At 55.3% G+C, this 17951-nt stretch overlaps 8 protein-coding genes across 8 annotated transcripts; 5 read left to right on the top strand and 3 right to left on the bottom strand.

Moving 5' to 3' along the window:
- Positions 1 to 47: 47 nt before the first annotated feature.
- POSPLADRAFT_1168519 (hypothetical protein) lies at positions 48 to 1355 on the top strand. Its single transcript, XM_024488014.1, has 4 exons — positions 48 to 138; positions 194 to 424; positions 475 to 1120; positions 1174 to 1355. Exons 1-4 carry the CDS (start codon positions 64 to 66, stop codon positions 1197 to 1199), a joined length of 978 nt encoding a protein of 325 aa, XP_024341095.1. The 5' UTR covers positions 48 to 63; the 3' UTR covers positions 1200 to 1355.
- A 749-nt stretch (positions 1356 to 2104) lies between these two features.
- Positions 2105 to 3845, bottom strand: POSPLADRAFT_1137609 (hypothetical protein; the record flags this gene model as incomplete). Its single annotated transcript, XM_024484805.1, has 11 exons — positions 2105 to 2328; positions 2382 to 2460; positions 2509 to 2552; positions 2608 to 2640; positions 2703 to 2707; positions 2765 to 2834; positions 2885 to 2901; positions 2957 to 3161; positions 3222 to 3302; positions 3485 to 3681; positions 3736 to 3845. Coding segments are annotated over 11 exons (1065 nt in total), but the record flags the coding sequence as incomplete, so codon positions are not given.
- Positions 3846 to 4549: 704 nt separating this feature from the next.
- On the bottom strand, positions 4550 to 6867 carry POSPLADRAFT_1065543 (hypothetical protein; the record flags this gene model as incomplete). The annotated part of the gene is made up of 7 exons (XM_024481964.1): positions 4550 to 5653; positions 5749 to 5982; positions 6032 to 6155; positions 6210 to 6403; positions 6463 to 6491; positions 6545 to 6758; positions 6856 to 6867. 7 exons carry the CDS (start codon positions 6865 to 6867, stop codon positions 4550 to 4552), a joined length of 1911 nt encoding a protein of 636 aa, XP_024341093.1.
- Positions 6868 to 7193: 326 nt separating this feature from the next.
- Positions 7194 to 8303, top strand: POSPLADRAFT_1137562 (hypothetical protein; the record flags this gene model as incomplete). Its single annotated transcript, XM_024484802.1, has 3 exons — positions 7194 to 7356; positions 7401 to 7727; positions 7780 to 8303. 3 exons carry the CDS (start codon positions 7194 to 7196, stop codon positions 8301 to 8303), a joined length of 1014 nt encoding a protein of 337 aa, XP_024341092.1.
- A 268-nt stretch (positions 8304 to 8571) lies between these two features.
- POSPLADRAFT_1065541 (hypothetical protein) lies at positions 8572 to 10222 on the top strand (the record flags this gene model as incomplete). Its single annotated transcript, XM_024481963.1, has 9 exons — positions 8572 to 8646; positions 8697 to 8719; positions 8777 to 8924; positions 8994 to 9015; positions 9075 to 9341; positions 9395 to 9455; positions 9507 to 9528; positions 9588 to 10031; positions 10098 to 10222. The coding sequence occupies 9 exons, from the start codon at positions 8572 to 8574 to the stop codon at positions 10149 to 10151; spliced, it is 1116 nt and encodes a 371-aa protein (XP_024341091.1). The 3' UTR covers positions 10152 to 10222.
- A 252-nt stretch (positions 10223 to 10474) lies between these two features.
- On the top strand, positions 10475 to 12242 carry POSPLADRAFT_1054914 (hypothetical protein; the record flags this gene model as incomplete). The annotated part of the gene is made up of 2 exons (XM_024480573.1): positions 10475 to 10479; positions 10529 to 12242. The coding sequence occupies 2 exons, from the start codon at positions 10475 to 10477 to the stop codon at positions 12240 to 12242; spliced, it is 1719 nt and encodes a 572-aa protein (XP_024341090.1).
- Positions 12243 to 12448: 206 nt separating this feature from the next.
- Positions 12449 to 13181, top strand: POSPLADRAFT_1137032 (hypothetical protein; the record flags this gene model as incomplete). Its single annotated transcript, XM_024484751.1, has 3 exons — positions 12449 to 12679; positions 12781 to 12845; positions 12905 to 13181. The coding sequence occupies 3 exons, from the start codon at positions 12449 to 12451 to the stop codon at positions 13179 to 13181; spliced, it is 573 nt and encodes a 190-aa protein (XP_024341089.1).
- Positions 13182 to 13494: 313 nt separating this feature from the next.
- On the bottom strand, positions 13495 to 17679 carry POSPLADRAFT_1065539 (hypothetical protein; the record flags this gene model as incomplete). The annotated part of the gene is made up of 11 exons (XM_024481962.1): positions 13495 to 14775; positions 14831 to 14887; positions 14938 to 15020; positions 15072 to 15201; positions 15257 to 15478; positions 15535 to 15876; positions 15934 to 16192; positions 16312 to 16990; positions 17040 to 17331; positions 17484 to 17526; positions 17584 to 17679. The coding sequence occupies 11 exons, from the start codon at positions 17677 to 17679 to the stop codon at positions 13652 to 13654; spliced, it is 3327 nt and encodes a 1108-aa protein (XP_024341088.1). The 3' UTR covers positions 13495 to 13651.
- Positions 17680 to 17951: the final 272 nt, after the last annotated feature.

Genomic DNA, 17951 nt, shown 5'->3' with positions numbered 1-17951 from the left:
ACCTGCTTATGCAGCAAGGAGCTTCCGCCTCCGAGTCAAGTCATTGCCTTGTTTCCTGCACTCATGCTCGCAGTACAGCAGCCAGTTCCTATCCCGGACGTCCTGTCTGTACCGTCCAATGCACCAGAACATTGTCCAGTATGCATTTACCCAGAAATAATCAGCGCCAGAGCTGAACGCTCATTCAATGCAGGGGACTGAGTCTGAGCTCGCAGGCAAGGCAGATGCCTGCGCAGGATGCGCGAACCAGGAAATATGTGCCTCTGGCCAGACAAAAGGCCCAGACCCCGCCCTCCCGTTCATACGACAGCGTATGTCCAGCGTAAAGCGGAAGATCCTGGTGCTGTCTGGGAAGGGCGGAGTCGGCAAATCTACTTTCACCGCTCAGCTCGGTTGGGCATTTGCAGCAGACGAGCAGTTGCAGGTGGGTATTTCATGCGTTTATACACACCACCAAGCTCACCTTTTATGCAGACAGGCATCATGGACGTCGACATTTGCGGCCCGTCCATACCCACCATCCTCGGCATCGCGTCCGAGCAGGTGCACTCGTCGTCTTCCGGCTGGTCGCCGGTCTACGTGCAGGACAACCTCGGCGTGATGTCTGTCGGCTTCATGCTACCATCTGCCAAGGATGCGGTCATGTGGCGCGGGCCGAAGAAGAACGGGCTCATCTCGCAGTTCCTCAAGGACGTCGACTGGGGCGAGCTCGACTACCTCGTGATCGACACGCCGCCGGGCACGTCCGACGAGCACCTCAGCATCGTGCAGTTCCTCAAGGAGAGTGGCATCGACGGCGCAGTCGTCATCACGACCCCGCAGGAGGTCGCGCTGCAGGACGTGCGCCGCGAGATCGACTTTTGCAGAAAGGTCGGCATCCGCGTGCTCGGTCTCGTCGAGAACATGTCTGGGTTCGTGTGCCCGAGCTGCAAGAATGAGTCGCAGATATTCAAGCCCAGCACGGGCGGCGGGCGCAGACTGGCGCAGGACATGGGCGTCGACTTCCTCGGTGCCGTACCTCTGGACCCTCGTATCGGGAAGAGTGCAGACTACGGCGTGAGCTTTCTGGATGAATACCCCGATAGTCCCGCAAGCACAGCATACTTGGACATCATAGACAGTGAGTGTTGCTGAATGCGTTCAGAGTCCAGATGGGCTTATACAGATTCTCAGAACTCAAAGCTAAACTTGGAGACTGAGGGACCATCATCCCATGTTGCATCGCCCATTAGTTGTATTCATTCACTTTTCGCATCCACTATTTGCATACCATCAACTTGTTCATGTAGCGTATTCACTGAGTATGATTAGCCCATCAGTCTATGTACAATGGGACAGGAATGCAGGTCTATGTACTCATACATCTAGATCATCTACGACGCGTCTAATAGAGCCAAGGCCTTTCTCATTCACCACCCTCTTTTTGCTTACATCGACTCCGCTGCTCTTTGGTCATTATCTGCGGCGGTGAGTCGAGCTCCTGCGGCATCTCTGACGGCAAGGCTTCGTCCCTCTCCACGATGTACTTCCCGATGGGTGCGATATCCGCGAGGCCGCCAGCTAGTCCCTCGCCACTCTCGTATATCGACACCGTCGAAAGCGTCCGCAGCAGCCTCCGCTGACCCTCGTTGCCGAGCATCGACGCAGTTCGTGAACGGGCGGGAACGACGTATTCCTGGGTCGGAAACGCGACGCTGCTCGCGCCCCCGTGTGAATTTGATTCGCCGCCTGTCGGTGAGCGCGCCCCGTGATGCCGATACTGCGACGCCGAGTGCGTGGAGTATATCGAATTTGTGCGTGACGGGATAAAGGTGCTTGACCGCCGCGCATACGCGACGACCGGATCCGTCTGCATCTGCTCCCACATGATGCCGTCCAAGGCCCCAGTCTGGCCTTCCCGCAACCTGTCGTCGGTCTTGCCGTCGAAGCTGCTTGCCCGAGTCGTACCGTCTAGCGCCTGGTGCTGCAACTCCGGCGACGCGATGAACACAGACTCCGATGGGTGTGGCATATGTTCCGCCATCTCCCGTATCTCCTCGATGCCTCGCTCTACGTCAGGCACGGGCGAGTTGCGGTTGCTTGCTGAGCGCTCTGCCGCGATGTTCCTGACCTCGCTGCGATAGTCCTGGATTTCGTTATATAGCGTCTCTTTGTACTGCTCGAGCGTCTCCAACGACTCGAGCATGCGCCACCGCTCGAATGTCTCGGGGCACTCGGGTTCGTCGCTGACGTCGTGATATGTGGCTAGGTAGGGGTGTTCTAGTGCCTCTATGACTGTGATCCTCCTGGCCGGGTCGAAAGAGAGCATTTTGGTGAGAAGATCAACAGCTAGACGTATTCGCTCAGTAGACGGACGCCGTAATACGCCACAAGCTCTCTACCTTGATGATCAGCAAGTGGCAGGACCTTGGAAAATGGTACAGTCTTCTTGCGAGGTAAAGAGCGTATGTAAGCTTGAGCCTGTGGAGGGTGTCAGGTTTCCGGACAGGTTGGCTATGATGATGTCACCTTTGAACTGCCTATTCGGCCTATTGTCTCGTCATCAGGTGTTCCTTGTGACGAAACATGTTTGAGCAGCCTAACAGCATTATGGAACACCATACATACCTAAGACTTCGAGGATTTTGTTCAGTTGATCCACTGTAGGTGTATAGAAGAATGTACATCAGCTAGGCCGACATCTTATCAATAGGAAATCCGACCATAGCTATCAGCAGAAACAATCAATTTACCTCGGATGAAGGCGATAAATAGTAACGCTTACTCTTTTCCCTTGAACAGAGGCTTGCCAAGCATTAGCTCAGCGAAGATGCATCCGATTGACCAGACATCGACTGGAAAGGCCCGTTATAAGAGGCACGAGGAAGGCAAGTCACTCACTCACTTGCTGTGGTGTAACCTCTGAAAAGTTATATCGTTAAGATCTGATATTGAAATGTGTGATTGTCTGACCCACCGGAATGCCAACATGATTTCCGGTGCCCGATACCATCGTGTTGCGACGTACTCGGTCATCATGGTAGGGCCTTCGTCCGCGCGCGAATCGAAGCCTCTACTGAGGCCAAAGTCGCAGATCTTCAGCTCGCAGTCGGCATTCACGAGCAAATTTCCTGGCTTCAGGTCACGATGAATAACCGACGCCGAGTGAATGTACTTCATCCCTAAACAGGCGCATCACGGGTCAGAACGCATAGCAGTCGCAGGAAGCGGGAAGACTGGACCTCGCAAGATCTGGTATACAAAATACTGGACATGTTCATTGCTGAGACTCTGGCCTGACTTAATGATCTGGTGCAAATCAGCTGTGGGTAAAATACCAGCATCTCAGGCTTGGCAAACTACGCGCAGAGCAAGAGGCAGACCTTCCATAGGCTTTAATTAACGCCGGAGAGAACGGTGAGCATGCCTCACACAGGAACACGATAAGACCGACCTCCATGAAAATGTATCTATAGCAGGCGTTAGCTCTCACAGATCCAGACACGAAACGCGTCAAACACATGCATTTCACTCAGATCCGGGGTACAGTCGACGTCTATCAGGCCGGTGATGTTCTCGTGGTTAAAGTGCCTCAGGAGCGTGATCTCGCGCAAAGCTCGTTTTGCGAGCTGAACCTTCTCCGTCGCGCGAGTGACCATCTTGATTGCGACCGGTTCCCCGGAGACTTCGTCTGCGGCGGAGCTGCTCGTGTTCAGTATCACAGGAAGGCAAGCATGCAAGGGATAACAGACGGACATGACGTATCCATAGGCTCCGGAACCCATCTCTCGGATTAGCTTCCAACGTTTCTCCACATGGAACGCCTTGCCGAAGGACGACATGAGCGTGTGGTACCCTCTGTCCATCGCAGTGAGATGCAAGATGCCAGGAATGATACACATGGACCTACCTCCGCCGGATGTTGTCATTGGATCGACTGCGTGGCGTCGTGCGCGTTCGCGAGCGGCCTCTTCGTCCGCTGGATGAGGCGGGTGAAGGTACCGGAGAAGTAGACTTGCCGTGACCGTTTACCCTATCAGTGTCGTTGGTTTGCTTCCGCGCATGCTCTTCGCCGTTGAGCGCCCCCGGGACCGATGGCTCTGGCAGCTGTGGCTGTGTGTGTGTGGCCATGGTGGTTGAGAGTAAGATTGAGGTATACGTTGGGTAGCTCGAGCTCAGTTAGGTACGACCGCGCAAAGGACGCGGGTCAGGAGGGGACCGGGCTGCGAACGGCAAGGCAGCTTCCCGGTAAAGATGATGGCGGTAATGAGCTGAGGAGCAAGTTATTACATACTGCTCTGTCTGGGCTATGGCCGCGGTTATGTCAGAGAACAGACATACTCGCCTAATTCGGACTCGAGGCCACTCTCGCTAAAACACGCTTCTCAATCAAGCCTGCTTTGATTATCCACGGCACCGGCCCAAGTTGATCAACGCTTCGCGCTTTGTCACTCATAACATAGAAGACGACGTTAGCAACTACACAGTCCGAACCAATCTAATACTACAGCGGGTTTCACTCCATCACTGATCATTACAGTGTACGCTTCACTACGTTCACGCGTGTATCTCAAAAAAACAGCACAGCACCGAATATGCGGCCAAAGAACGACCGCCCCTCGTTGCGTCGCGCCACTTCTTCAATAAGCTGCTGTTCGTCCTCGTCGGTACCGAGTGCCTCTGGCTCCTCCGTTGAGCCCGACGCAATTGGACCCTCTATGGCCTGAGCATCACTTGCAGGCAACAGGAAACGCCGTTCATCGGACAGGATGCCATCCAAGACCTCGAGGCTACCGTCGGAGATCTGCTGAGTACCCTCAGGGCTTGACAGGACGCGTGCGGATTGGCGTGGTCGGCTGCCCTGCCGCTCACGACCCCCGCTGTCTTCGCCCGATCCGCTCTCGGCTCGCGCGATAGCAACATCGGAGTCAGACGCCTCCCTTCGCATCTTCTGCTGGGCCTGCACGGGGGCGGGCGCAGACGCAGAAGCGGCGGTGGCGGCGGCTGCTCTCCCTGCTCGACGACTCTCACGATCTCCGCGGTGGCGACCGGCAGTCGTGCTGCTCCACACAACGCGGCCACGCCCATCAGTGAGGAAGGGCGGGTCCGTGTCGTGCACGACCTCAGCAGGCGGCGCCGATATTGGTTCACTCGGTGCCTCCTCTTGTGAAGCTTGGGAGTTGGATGGCCGCGCTGTCGCTGAAGCTTGAGTCGCGGAGTCTCTAGGGATTACTGGCTGTCGTGCTTCAGGCGGCACAGTGTCCGCTGTCGAGGATATCCTAGCCTGTGGAACCAGAGAGCCCACTGCGTCTGGTATGAATAAAGAGGGGACTTGCGGCGGATTGGCCGCTAGATCAGGCAGCTGGCGGAGGTCGTCAAGACTGCTAATAGATAGACTTGTCGACGCCTGATCTTCCCTTGTGACTACTGTGCTGAACCTGGAAGGAGAGTCCGAGACGCTTCGGTTTGCTGGTGCCCGTTCCATAACCGTTGAGGGAGTAGCACCCGTGGACGGTACCAGCGCATCCAAACCGCGAGTGTTCAGCTGTTGATCTGGCTGTAAGCCGAGGTTCTGGACGTCTGTACGAGGGGCAAAAGCAGGGCCGTTGTCTGCTATGGGGATCGTAGGCGCTGTACCGAACCGATAGAACGTGCGCCCTCCGACCTCCTCAGCCTGCACATTGGTGAGAAAGTCGACCTGTTGCATAGGTTGCAAAACTGCCATCAGCTTCAAGACCACCTCATGAATGCCAACCTAGCTCGACGCACAAGCATTTCCATTGTTTCCACTAGTGGCCTGTCCTCGAAATCCTCCTCGGGTTCAATGTCCCAGTCTGCGTCATCCATCGGTACCATCGGTAAACCAAGTCCTTCCATGAGGCCAGGCAGACTAGCACGAAGGGCATCGATAGTGGCGCCAAGATCAGGGAAGTCAGGGAAGAGGTCTCCGATAAGACCATGAGGCCCACGACCATTAGCCCGCTCGAGTCGCCTGCGATAGATCTGGACCGACATTTGTAAGTCAGAGAAGCTATGGAGGAAACATGCATACCCTCATATTATGGTCTGCTCCATGTTGGAAAATGTAAGGGGTACCATCATATTTGAGATGCTGATAGAAACAGTCCTTGCCAAAGGGACAGAAGCGGCGGTTTGCGGGGGAGTTCTGAAAGTGGCTGTGCTATGCGTGAGACCTACATGCACATGAGATTATAGGAGTCTAGACGGACCGGCAAGGGACGCGCGCCATGCTGGCTTTGTAGCGATTGATAGTCTCAGCCTTCCGCGGATGGCCCTCCGGGAAGTACTGGCTAGAGGGAATGACGAATCGCGACGCCGCGCGACAAAGGGGGCATTGCTTCGTAACTCCAGAGAAGACAACCTCGACAGACCTCTTATTAGAACTGCGCCACTCGCGGATGCACTGATGGGAAGAATCAATCAGTTCCGACAAAACGAATCACAGACAAGACGATGACTTACGTGGATGCAGAACATATGACTGCAGCCTACTGGACACGGTATCAGCTTGTGTTACAACGTTCGCACTAACAGTCGTACTCACTGAGCAGCCCATATGTCACAGGCTTCTCATAGCAAATGCAGCACAGCTCCTCCTCCTCAGCTGCAGGGGCTGTCTGGATCTGCGACGTGGATGCATCCGAAGCGACATGTTGAAACCAGCACTTGTCGCCTCTGCGACAAAAGCCGGCAGCGTAGAAATGGCAAGTTTTGCTCTTGTCATACGGCGTCAACTTCTCTGACTCCCCATGCAAGAACTTGCATTGATTTCCGGCACGGCATCCTCTCGGTGTATTACTATGGGTAGGTACGTGTCAAGGCGCCTCGCATACACGACTAATTGCATCAACTCACTAAAAGCGACATATCCCTCTTGATTTCGAAGTGGACTGTCGATCCGGGTTCATAAGAGGGAAATAGTTGGTTCGTGGCGTGCAGTCGCTCCTCAACGAAGAGGAGCAATCGTGGTCGTATGAGTGCACAAAAACAAAGACGGAAGAGAATGCGGCGTGGTCTATTAAGATACAATACAGCTATAGCGACGGATGACTTGATGATGGTGAAGTATGAGAGCGTTGTATAGGTAAGCGCCCATTCGCGATATCTCTGCATAATTGGAATGCTTAGTCATCAGACCCGATCGTTAGAGCGCGGCGCTTCCGTTTGTTTCTAGCCACCGCCCTTACCCAAACATGTCATTACCGTCAACTACGACGAGCAGACACCAATTGATCTCCGCACTGGGCCCGAAAGCTCCGTCATATTGGACCGCTCTCAAGGAATACCTGTGTGCCAGAATCTCGCGCGTGGAATTTGACGAGCAGGTCAAGGAACTACTCGATACGACGCACCTCAGTATATTTTGCATGCCTTGAATAGCTTTCTTCCTCTAACGCAAGGACTACCAGTACAGCTACACAACTCCCTCATTGTTTCGTTGTTCGACACCTCCGCCCACCTTGCTCCTCCTACACCACCCCCAGATGTGCCTAAACCCCCAGCAAGGAAGCGGCGTCGTACGCTCCCCTACCAAGGCGCCGACACCTTCGATCCGACGTCTCTCAGATCCTCGAGGCTAAAAAGATGGACCGTGGGCTTGGGCAGGCGAGAGAGAGAGCGCGTGCGGCACCTGGAAGCAGCTGCTGTGGCCTTAGACCAGCGACCGCAAATACACAAAGATGAGATTGCGGCTGAGCGTGGTGTACAGCTGGTGCCAGAGAGGGGCGGTACGTTCCAGGCTATGCACACTCGTATGGCAATTCTCACTAGTCTATGCAGAACCTCCGGGCAGCCGACTTCCTTTACATCTCGCCTCTTCATCTCGAGGGTTCACATTGCAGCACATATCAGACCGCATTAACCTGATATGTGCACAACACAACCTCGGGGCTCCGTCGAAATCCGTTTCCTCTCTCATGATGCTGGCATTCGAGGTACGCTGTGTCAACATGTTCGTGGCGTCCTTTACTGATGTTGCTGAGGCACAGGCTAAGCTCAAGCAAATAATTAGCCAGGCACTCTCTTTGACGTCCACCTCGCATGCCATTACGTCCATCAAAACCTCAACACGGATCAGCAACAATCATGTTCTATCTACTTCGGCCTTCGATACGCTCTTCACTGTCTCCCCCTCCGTGCTCCCGAACAAATCGGCGGCGGCGATGCGTCTGGCACTTGGTGACAATGAGTGCGAAGAGGAAACCTCGCTCAAAGATCGGGATGAACACATCGAGCGGCACCAGCTGCTCGCGTTGCTCAGCGAGAGAAGCACAGTGAGAGATGCATTGCGGATACTCAGATGATGGGCCGTAGGCATATGGTGGAATTGTCTTCTCTAATGTGACGCGCACAGGGACAGGTGATGTAAACTGTTTGTATATTTCCGTGTCTATACCCTTGCAGAATGCACACACTGGTACCGGCGGCTCCGGGCCGTGCCTGACTATGACATACTTTGGCAAATGATTGTTTCCGACGGGTCACCGAGTCTTTGGCTAGACTGGGTTATAAGGCACTTGAAACGATCGCGAGCATTCACCCACCTCTCCGTCCCCCTAATAGTCTATAGCAATGGCCTCTGCTCAACCGTTTGTGCTGCGCTGGGGAGTTATCTCTACCGGCAGAATCGCCATGGAGTTCGTCAAGGTGAGTAGTCGGCAAACACGCGTGAACATCTGTTGAGGACGATATGACAGGACTGTGTTCTGGACCCCAAAACGTACGCATACATCCACCTGCAGCCTTGATCGCGCGTTCTCAAGTTCCACGTCCCTAGACGAGGAACCACTGATGTCGTCCACAAAGTCGTAGCTGTCGGTTCGCGTCACGCCAATGTGCAAAAGGCAAAGGAATTTATTACCGCCTACGGCAACGGTGAGCACATCAAGGCGTATGGCACGTACGAGGAGGTTTTTGCAGATAAGGTACGTTCGCGCGCGAAGTTACCCCACACTGTCCCGAGGTTGTTCCGCTCACACCCCGCATCGCACCAGGACGTCGACGCTATCTATATCGGTGCGCGTCATCAACCTCTTCTCTATTGCGAATAGGGTTCCCATGACCACTCCCTGCAGGCACTCCGCACACACAGCACTACGAGAACGCGCTCGCAGGCCTGCTCGCGGGAAAACATGTATTATGCGAGAAGGCGGCGACATCCAACGCGGCGGAGCTCCGGCGCCTTTTGTCCGTCGCCAAGGAAAAGAACCTGTTCTTCATGGAGGCAATGTGGACGCGCTTTCAGCCATTAACACTGGAGGTGAAGCGCATCGCGGAGGAGGGAACCCTCGGTGACCCTGTCGTTCTGCATGCCGACCTCTCACACGATTTCGATCTGGAGAGTGCGTTCGAGGCCACCCCATTGAGCAGACTTCGATACCTAACATTCACATAGATATTCCCAAGAGCCACCGGATGCTTGACCCACGTCTCGGCGGAGGGGCACTCCTAGACTTGTAGGCTTATTCCCGGTCGCTTCTGTTCGTTCCGTAGCTGACATATAACAGGGGCCCATATCCCATGATCTGGGTACGGTTTTTAGCAAAGTGAATAATAGCACAGTCGGTTGACGTATGTTCTCATTCCAGACTGTGCTTGCTCTGTACGAGCACCCTTCTAACCAGAAAGCCCCGCCCACGAGCGTGAGCGCATCCATGGTCAAGACCCCCATCACCGGTGTTGACAGCAGCACAAGCTGGACCGTCAACTTCACATCCACGCTCCGGGCACAAGCGATCCTTAGCTGCAGCATGACGGTGCCCACTGCGCATTTCGGCGCGACGATCCGCTACCGCAACGGCAACATCATCATCGGCACGCCGATCTTCAAGCCGACGTCCTTCACTGTGCAGTACTTTGACAGTCCCGGCAGCGGCGTCATCGTGCGTGAGGAGAAGCGCTCTTTCCACTACGTCGGTGGCGGCTGGCACTATGAAGCTGATGAAGTCGCTCGCTGCATACGTGATGGCAAGCTGGAGAGTGATCTGTGGGGGCACGCGAAGAGCCTGCTGTTGATGGACACGTTTGACGAGGTAGGTTGGCGCATGGTTGACTCGTGTTACGCCTTTCTCACAGTGTGGTATCTTTGCACGCTGCAGGTCCGTCGACAGGGAGGATACAAGTTGCCAGACGGTGTCGAGAAAGTATTCTGACGTACGGCAGGAAGCAAATTGTGTAAGGCACATTGAAGGTGTGTAAGAGTAGGCAATGAACATGCGTATGATTCGCGCAATGGTTAGAATAAAGCAACACAGAGTGGCTCGATCCCGTACCCCGATTGGACAAAAAGGGTATGCAGCACTTTGTTTCTCCTGCGGAAGTTGGCTACCCCAGTGGCTTTCAAAAGCTCTGCCTTTGTCGCTGGTCGCTATGAGACGCGTCAGCACGGTCTCCACGCTCAGTTTATGACTTATAAGAGGCTGAGTGTCTTGCTATCCTGCTTGCGGAGATTGTGTGCTACAACTGTTCTTCGAAGATGCCGTGAGTACCGCCTCGTATTCATTGTCTGCTCTTGATTGATTGTTCCCAGTACTGACGTAGTCGGAAGTGCCCTCCGAGCGTATTGGGCGATATACAGAGACCGCGATGAGCTTGAACAGCAAATATTCATCCAGGAGCGTGTCCTCTGCGATCTCAGAAGCCGCCTCAACAAGCTCACGCCCATCGCACGTCTACCTCCCGACATCCTTGCCGAGGTCTTCCTCGTGCGCGTCGCGCAGTGCGCTGCGACGGCCCCGGATGCGGCAGACGCGGACTTGTCATGGCTGCGTCTCCTGCTAGTGTGCACGCACTGGCGGCACATCGCGATCAGCACGCCTGCGCTCTGGACGCGCGTCGTCGTCGGCGCGCGTGCACAATGGCTCCAACTTCAGCTGTTGCGCGCGCACGAGATGCCGCTCACGGTGCTCGCGGTGTTCACGCAGGGCGCGCGTCCCGAAGAAGAGGACGCGAAGGTGCTGAACCTCGAATGTATCATCCAAAACGAGCTCGCACGCGTGCGCATACTGCACCTGAGGGCGCCCGTGCAGATCGTCCGGCAGGCCTTCATGGCGATCGCGATCGCGCACTCGGCGGCGCACCTTACAGAATTCAAGATCGAGTATGTGCCGCAAGAAGCTTCAATTGGGGATGACCGTCCAATCTTGCCTTTTCTGTTGCCGGACAACATGCCCACGCTCCAGAAGCTTGTGTTAGTTGAGATTCCTTTCATGTGGATGTCCTTGCCATCCTTCGTCAATCTCAGACATCTTGAGATTCGTAAGGATGTACGCGATGGACACCTTGTCATGGCTGATTTTCTCAATGCTGTGGAGAGCCTTAACCTTCTCGAATTTTTGTCGCTGCGCTTCAACATATCATGTTATGCACAGGGAACGGTCCTGGCGATGTGGCAAGTCCCGCACACTCGTGTCATCATTTTGCCCTACCTCCGGAATTTGATGCTTCAAGCTAGCTGCGCTGATTGCAGTGTTTTGCTCAACCACATGGTTTTCTCCAGGAGCCCAAACATTAGCTGTGTATGCCTTACGGACAGGGGGAGCGAGGATTTCGCCGCTGCTATCGCAGCCAAGCTTATCTACGAGCTTGTCCCACTCAACACGATTTCATTGCAATCTGGTCTCATTACGAGACTTCTCGTCTTCCAGGGGGATGCTCCTCTTCCGCAGCTGCCCAGTAATCCTATACGAGCCCTCTCCGGATCCGCTCAGCTTGACTTGTCGCTGTGCATGGAAGGGATGCCAAACTCGCACATGCTGTGGATGGCTCTCATATGCAGAGCACTACCGCTGGCGTACCTACGCCGGCTCGAAATCTCGTCTCCGCAGGGCTGTTTCGGTGAAGTTGAATGGTGGCTCAAGGTGTTTGGCACCATGGACGAGGTAACGACGCTAAGAATCTGCGGACCATCCTGCGGAGTGCTCCCACAGATGCTGCGCGTCCCCGTCCACGGTAGAGACGACCAACCTTTTATGCTCCCTCGCCTGGAAAGGCTCGAAGTAGACCTGCCGCCCGTGCCTCGAGAACTCGTAAATGCCACTATTGGCAGGTATGCGAGCGACCTGCGCGCATCGTTGACAGATCGTCGTGCTCTGGGTATGGGCCTCGGCCAATTAGCGGTTCTTCAAAGGGCGTCGTCGCAAGTGGAGAGCGACCAGCATGTGTTCATGCAGCTCCTCCAACCGGTCGTACCGACAATCTTCGAGACGGATAACTCAGGAGCGTTGATCTCTGTCTCAACTTAGTGTACGAGTTAGATGAGCTCAGATACATGGACTACGATAGCACATGTACAGGTCTCGTTATGTGCTCGGTGTTGATGTTGATAAGTAATAAATGTTATTAGAAACAAGCTGATCTAAGTAATAAGAGGATTCCCACGGCTCCCCGAATCACGTAAGTTGCGTCTTTCTGCCACATTGCTCTCTCCGAGTCTCCGTTCTATCCAACTATGTCCACGCCCTACTCAGATTCCCCGCAGAACACGGGCTACTATCCGACCTCAGTGCCCTCCTACGCGCAGGTTCAACATCAGCAATCCACCCCGGCCGCTTCCCAGGCAGCGAGCACCTCCGCGCAGCCACAGGCCGCGCAACAGCTCTCGCGCCAGGCAACCGAGGAGGCACGCAAGGACCGCACGCTTGCCGAGTTCCTCCTCATGCTGGACGATTACGAGCCTTTGGTACGTGGCGCGCGATGACACCGTGCCGCGGTGGTGTGCTGTACCTGAGCGGGAGACTGGCTGCGGACGAGCGCGCCGTGTTGACCTCCGCTTGTTCTTAGATACCAAACGAGGTCACAGACTACTATCTCCAGCGTGTCGGCTTTGACTGTGAGGACGTGCGGTTGTGAGTACTCATATATGTATCTCAACGGGCGCGAGCCGCTTATGATTCATCTGTCGCAGGAAGCGGCTCCTGTCTCTTGCAGCACAGAAGTTTGTCTCTGACATTGCTGCCGACGCATACCAACACGCTCGCATACGCGCAAATGCTGCAGGGGGCCGTGTAAGGGCCCAGCCTGGGCCTTCTTCAGCACGAGTAGGTCTTCATTCATATATCACCGGGACGTTCAATTTAAACGCCGTGCAGGACAAGACAAAGACGACGCTGATGATGGAGGATCTCAGCGCCGCGCTCTCGGAGTACGGAATCACTTCCCGGAAGCCCGAGTTCTATATGTAAGAGACATGAGAAACGGCGACGCAGGTTCGCCATCGTGGATACCTCGGTGTTTGTAGTATGTACCATGTTTTCTTCCCGTTCTTGCAACAGCACATGTATTTTATTGCAACCCAACTGATTCAATACAAGAAGATCTACGTTTATGATGTGACTATTGAATTTACCTGTGTCTGAGCATCCTCGTACATTACATAACGATACCGCCTGTCGCGTTCCAGTTCATACAAGAAAACATGAACACTTTGCGCCCCATCTCTGGACTGCAGTGCTTGGTGCTAGCGGCCAAGGTTCAAAGCTCTGAAACCGACGCTCATCCATACATAAACGATTCATATATTTGCAAGCATAGTCATATCACCTGCGCATGACCGACGTACAAGTATCCTACCGCAAATGAAAGCAAGAAAACGACGTCCGTCGAGATCTCCCAGAGACCGTCCGCCAATATATATAATCGCTAGATCCTCATCTCACTTGTCCACCACCTCGTCCTCCGCATCGCTCGCCATCGTTCTGCGCGAAAATTCCGACACACGGCTGATGCTCCCTCGCTTGGCATGCCCGCCACCGTACGTCCGGGAGCTATTGCGCGACAAGCCCGTCGCGCCGCCGCCGTTCACACCAGGCGAGCCTGGTCGCGAACCCCCGGTCGACTGCCGGTTGAGGCTGCTCACCATGCTGCTGACGGAGCTGCCAGACACCCTCGGCCCGCGCGCGAGACGCGGACCCCGCAGGCGGTTCACGTCGGTCATCGACGGCGTCGTCGGCGACGGAGTGATGGGTTTTGTCGGCGAGGGACTGCGCGAGCTTTGCGCCGGGACGCGCGGGGATGCGGGACGGCTGCTCCCCGGCCTCAGTGCCAACGGGATGTGTGCGTGGGGCGGAGGGGGAGAGATAGTGTCCTCCCGCTCCGGGGGCGGCTCCCTGAACGCAGGCGACCTCGTCGGAGGCGAAGCGGGCTCAGGTGGTGGTGGTGCGAATGCGGGCATGGGCATGCTCCCCACGGGCGACTCTACCTCCGGCTCGGGCTCCTTGAACATCGGCCGAGGCGGGAGGTCGTCCGTCTCTGGAGGAGGCTCCTTAAACATGGGGGGCGCGCCTGCAGCCTGCATAGACGGGGACGGGACAGCTGGCGCTGCAGGTGCATCAAGAGGCGGCGGCGGAGGTATTTGGGGCAGGCTCCTCTTAACCTGGATGTAAATGTCACCGGGAGCTGGCGGAGGCGGTCCCGGCGGGATCGACGGGAGATCCTCAGGTTCGGCATGTACCGCTGTCGGTTGGGGCTGCTCAGAGTCTGCAGTCGGGGGATTAGAACTTCCTGGGATGGCGGGAAGTTCTGCAGCACCGCTAGGAGCAGGGGCGTTGGGTAGAGGTGGCGAAGCCTTCGAAAGCTTCAAACCCGTCCGTTGCTCGAACTCTTGTTGCTGGAGCTCTCTTAGGTCAGCGCCAGCTGAGATGCGACTACGACTCATGCGCATGTCAACTGGTCGCGTGCGCCGGCGGACAGGCATCTTGCGTTGAGATTCGCGTTTCTTCTTCTCGAGGGTAGGCGGCAGGATCTCCTCGTACTTGTTCAGTAGATCCATAAACAGCACTGTTTCAAATAGACCATGAGACGATCATGGTATGACTGCAAGTATAGAACTTACAGGTGGGATGACGATCTTGAATAGAGATCTCGTTCTCCTGCTTAGGCCTGATAACGGCTATATACTGGGTTGAGTGTCATTGCATACAAGAAACGGTCCCCACTTACCTCTACCCACTGCAAGCGAGAGCTTGTTGACGTAGATCTCGTTAGATTCCTCATTCTCAGCGGTGGAGGTAGACGCAATGAGACTTCGTAAAGACATCGGTCAACGTGTCACAACAGGAATGGGCTTCCCTTACCTCTTCAAGTGCTTGACGATAGTGTCGAGTACCAGAAGGTGAACCCTCGGCAACCTCTGCAGAGCACCTTGGACGTCTTGGATGTGCTGTTCTTCCGAAGGGTGCGCCTCAGCCTTTGCACCAGAGCCGACTGTGAGATCAGACGTCAGTGCAATACTCGGCTTTCAAAATTGCATACACTTGACCTGTCGGGTAGAGCTTGCGCAGCTCGTCCCAGCTCTCGTACATCCCTAGTGGGGGATCTAACTCGAGTGCCCATAGCTTGATAGCACCTGCGAGGACAGGCGCATCGTACTTTGCAAGGATATCGTTAGGTAGGGGTTGTTCAGTGGGCACGGCGTTCAGTGTCTCCCGTAAGTGGTGGACAGCTGGTAAGGGAACATCATAGATCCACGTCTTCCGTTTCTCTAGACAAGACGTTAGTATGCGAGCCTCGCACGAACAAGATACGTTTACAACTGACCCACGTCATTAGGCAGCTTGTCATAAGCCTCGTTCAACGCAGCAAGCATCACGGTCAACACCGGCGGAATGTCGTCCCTCTTCTCGTCCGGACTCGCACCGTGCCAGATCCCACTATCCACCCACCGTCGTAGGTCAATGCCGAATACGACATCCGACTCGTCATGTGAGACGGACTCGTACACCTGGGGCTCAGGACGGAAAGGACCCGTACGGTGACGCTCGATGAACACTTTAAGGTCCGCCTCGGGGTGATATGAGTCGATGAGTACTGCAGAACGGTCGAATGACGGCTCATTCGCTTTCGCAAGCTTCGATACTGCGTCCTGGTACTGGCGTAACACTATACCAGAACCGGGCAGTCAGACAAATTGGAATCAGGCACAACATATTCACGCACCAGTTTTGACCGCGCGCAGCCGATCCAGCTCCCATTTCTGAAGCGTCTTTAGTGTGTCCTCGATCCGCTCCTCGAGCGCGAGCCTCTGTCTGTCTAGCTTGCGGATCGAAATGCGGTACTCCCTGTCTGCTGCCTCGGCCTCGCGGCGTGCCCTGATATGAGCAGGCTCAGCGTTGTTCGTGTTGAGCGCCTTCGAGACCAAAGAAGCGAAGGTGGATGTGCCCTTTGCAACATTTTCGGCCAACGGAGACAAGCTCTTCTGGATGGGTGAAACTGGCTGTTCCGCCTTGGTGACTTGTGCGTCCAAATTGTCCAGGCTGTACGCCTGCGAATATGGTAAGCCAAATCCAAGACTAGGGTTGCCATAGGTAAGCGTACCTTGGGCCTAATCTGGTAGAACACATCCGAAGCGTTTACATAGTCGTTGCCCAACTCACCAAGCCTCCGCAGGAGGTTGTGCTTTTCCGTCAGCTCCCGTGCAGCAAATGCCGCACGGTCCAGATTCCCTCCGAAGTCCTCCACCTTCTCCTTGAGCCATGTTGCGAAGTCTTCTCCACTGAACACATCCTGGTACTCGCCTATCAGCGGGAAACGCACTGCACGCAGCGGTAGCTCGCTCTTTGCGCGCTTGAACAATGCAGACAGCTCCGCAGGTGTATACGTCAGGCCGGCGACCATGATTGGCGGTGCGGGCTGTGGCGGGCTGGGATTCGTGTTGATTCTGGTAGGTGGGGTACCGCTCATCCTAGCAGGTGGCAAGGGCGGCGACATAGGCGGGGGGGATGCAATGCGAGGCGGGGAAGCAACGTCTAAAGCGCGACCCTTACCTTTGTCCAATTTCGGGGTACCCTTCTCCTCAACGTCGGCGTCGAAGTGGACTTCCGACTTCTCTTGAGCACCAGTTGAAGCACCGAGGCGGAACTCCTTGAACCGCTGCGTAATGCGCTCAGACACTGTCGCCGTACGCGTCGGCACGTCACGTCTGTCTCGCGGCTGCAAGCTGGGCGAGGTCGTGTACTTGTCACCGACGGGTGGCGGTATAGGTGCGAATCGCGCACTGTGGGATGTGAGCAGATGAACGTGTAATGCGACATCGCGAGACCTACTCGTCCTCAGCCTCGTCTGCCTTACGGATCTTCGTTAGGTAGTCGTTTTTGAGTTTCGCGACGTCAGTATGCGCCATTTCATACGCAAGCATCCAACCGTCGAGCATGGTCTGCTTGCTGCCTTTTAGCCTGTCCTTGTAGCCGAGGGCCCACTTCTCGAATGGGTCGGCAACGGTGTCCTTCAGTTCCACGGCAATCGCCTCGTGCGCCTTGCCCTGCGCGATGGATTCTTCCTTCAAACCGCGGAACGCAACGTGCAAGGATGCACCTTCATCATGCGAAAACGCTCTCCCTGTGCCAGACGTTGAGATACATAGCCTGACGTCAGAACTATGCTCACCTGCAGATCCAGCAGCAGACAAGGTAGCAGCAATCGCGCCTTCCGCGGAAGCTCTGGCCTGTATTATGATAAGTTGCGTAAATAAGCTGTCGATGCCTATGGACGCACCCGAATAAAAGCAATGATCTCTTCATCCTCGAGGACCCCCTATGTCATTAAGATATGAGCGATGTCGAGCCTGCACCGAGCCACCGGCAGACGTACCTTCTCGAGCTGGGCGTACAACACCTCAAGACCCTTCCTGTAGTTCTGTGACCAGAACGAGTTCTGGAATGTAAGCGGCAGTGACAAGACCGCCATAGTCCACGTCAGACAGCGAGCGGGGGCTCAGACACGTTCTGAAGGATGCGTTAAGAGGAGTGGGGACACCTGGTAGACACAGCTTGCGCGGCGGTGCAATCTCAGCGTGGTAGACGTGCACAGGCCGATAACAACGTTGCAGGACGAGCAATATGGCTGGTCTCGCTGAGACGTGTGCGCAGTCAAAGGTGGTTGTGCATGCAAGCTAAAACGACGCCCAGGCGCGCCGGCTAACTGTTGGTAGTGATGGGCCTCACCCTCAAACAAGGCAC

Source organism: Postia placenta (assembly GCF_002117355.1).
Source record: "Postia placenta MAD-698-R-SB12 unplaced genomic scaffold POSPLAscaffold_4, whole genome shotgun sequence".
In the NCBI taxonomy this organism is placed as follows: Eukaryota; Fungi; Basidiomycota; class Agaricomycetes; order Polyporales; family Adustoporiaceae; genus Rhodonia; species Rhodonia placenta.
This window is presented reverse-complemented; position numbering and strand designations above follow the sequence as displayed.

Excerpts from the sequence above, each read along its gene's own strand:
- POSPLADRAFT_1168519 (XM_024488014.1), top strand. The coding sequence starts at position 64 with ATGCTCGCAGTACAGCAGCCAGTTCCTATCCCGGACGTCCTGTCTGTA. Across the intron at positions 139-193 it reads ATGCACCAGAACATTGTCCA|GGGACTGAGTCTGAGCTCGC; the intron begins GTATGCATTTAC and ends CATTCAATGCAG. Across the intron at positions 1,121-1,173 it reads ATACTTGGACATCATAGACA|AACTCAAAGCTAAACTTGGA; the intron begins GTGAGTGTTGCT and ends ACAGATTCTCAG.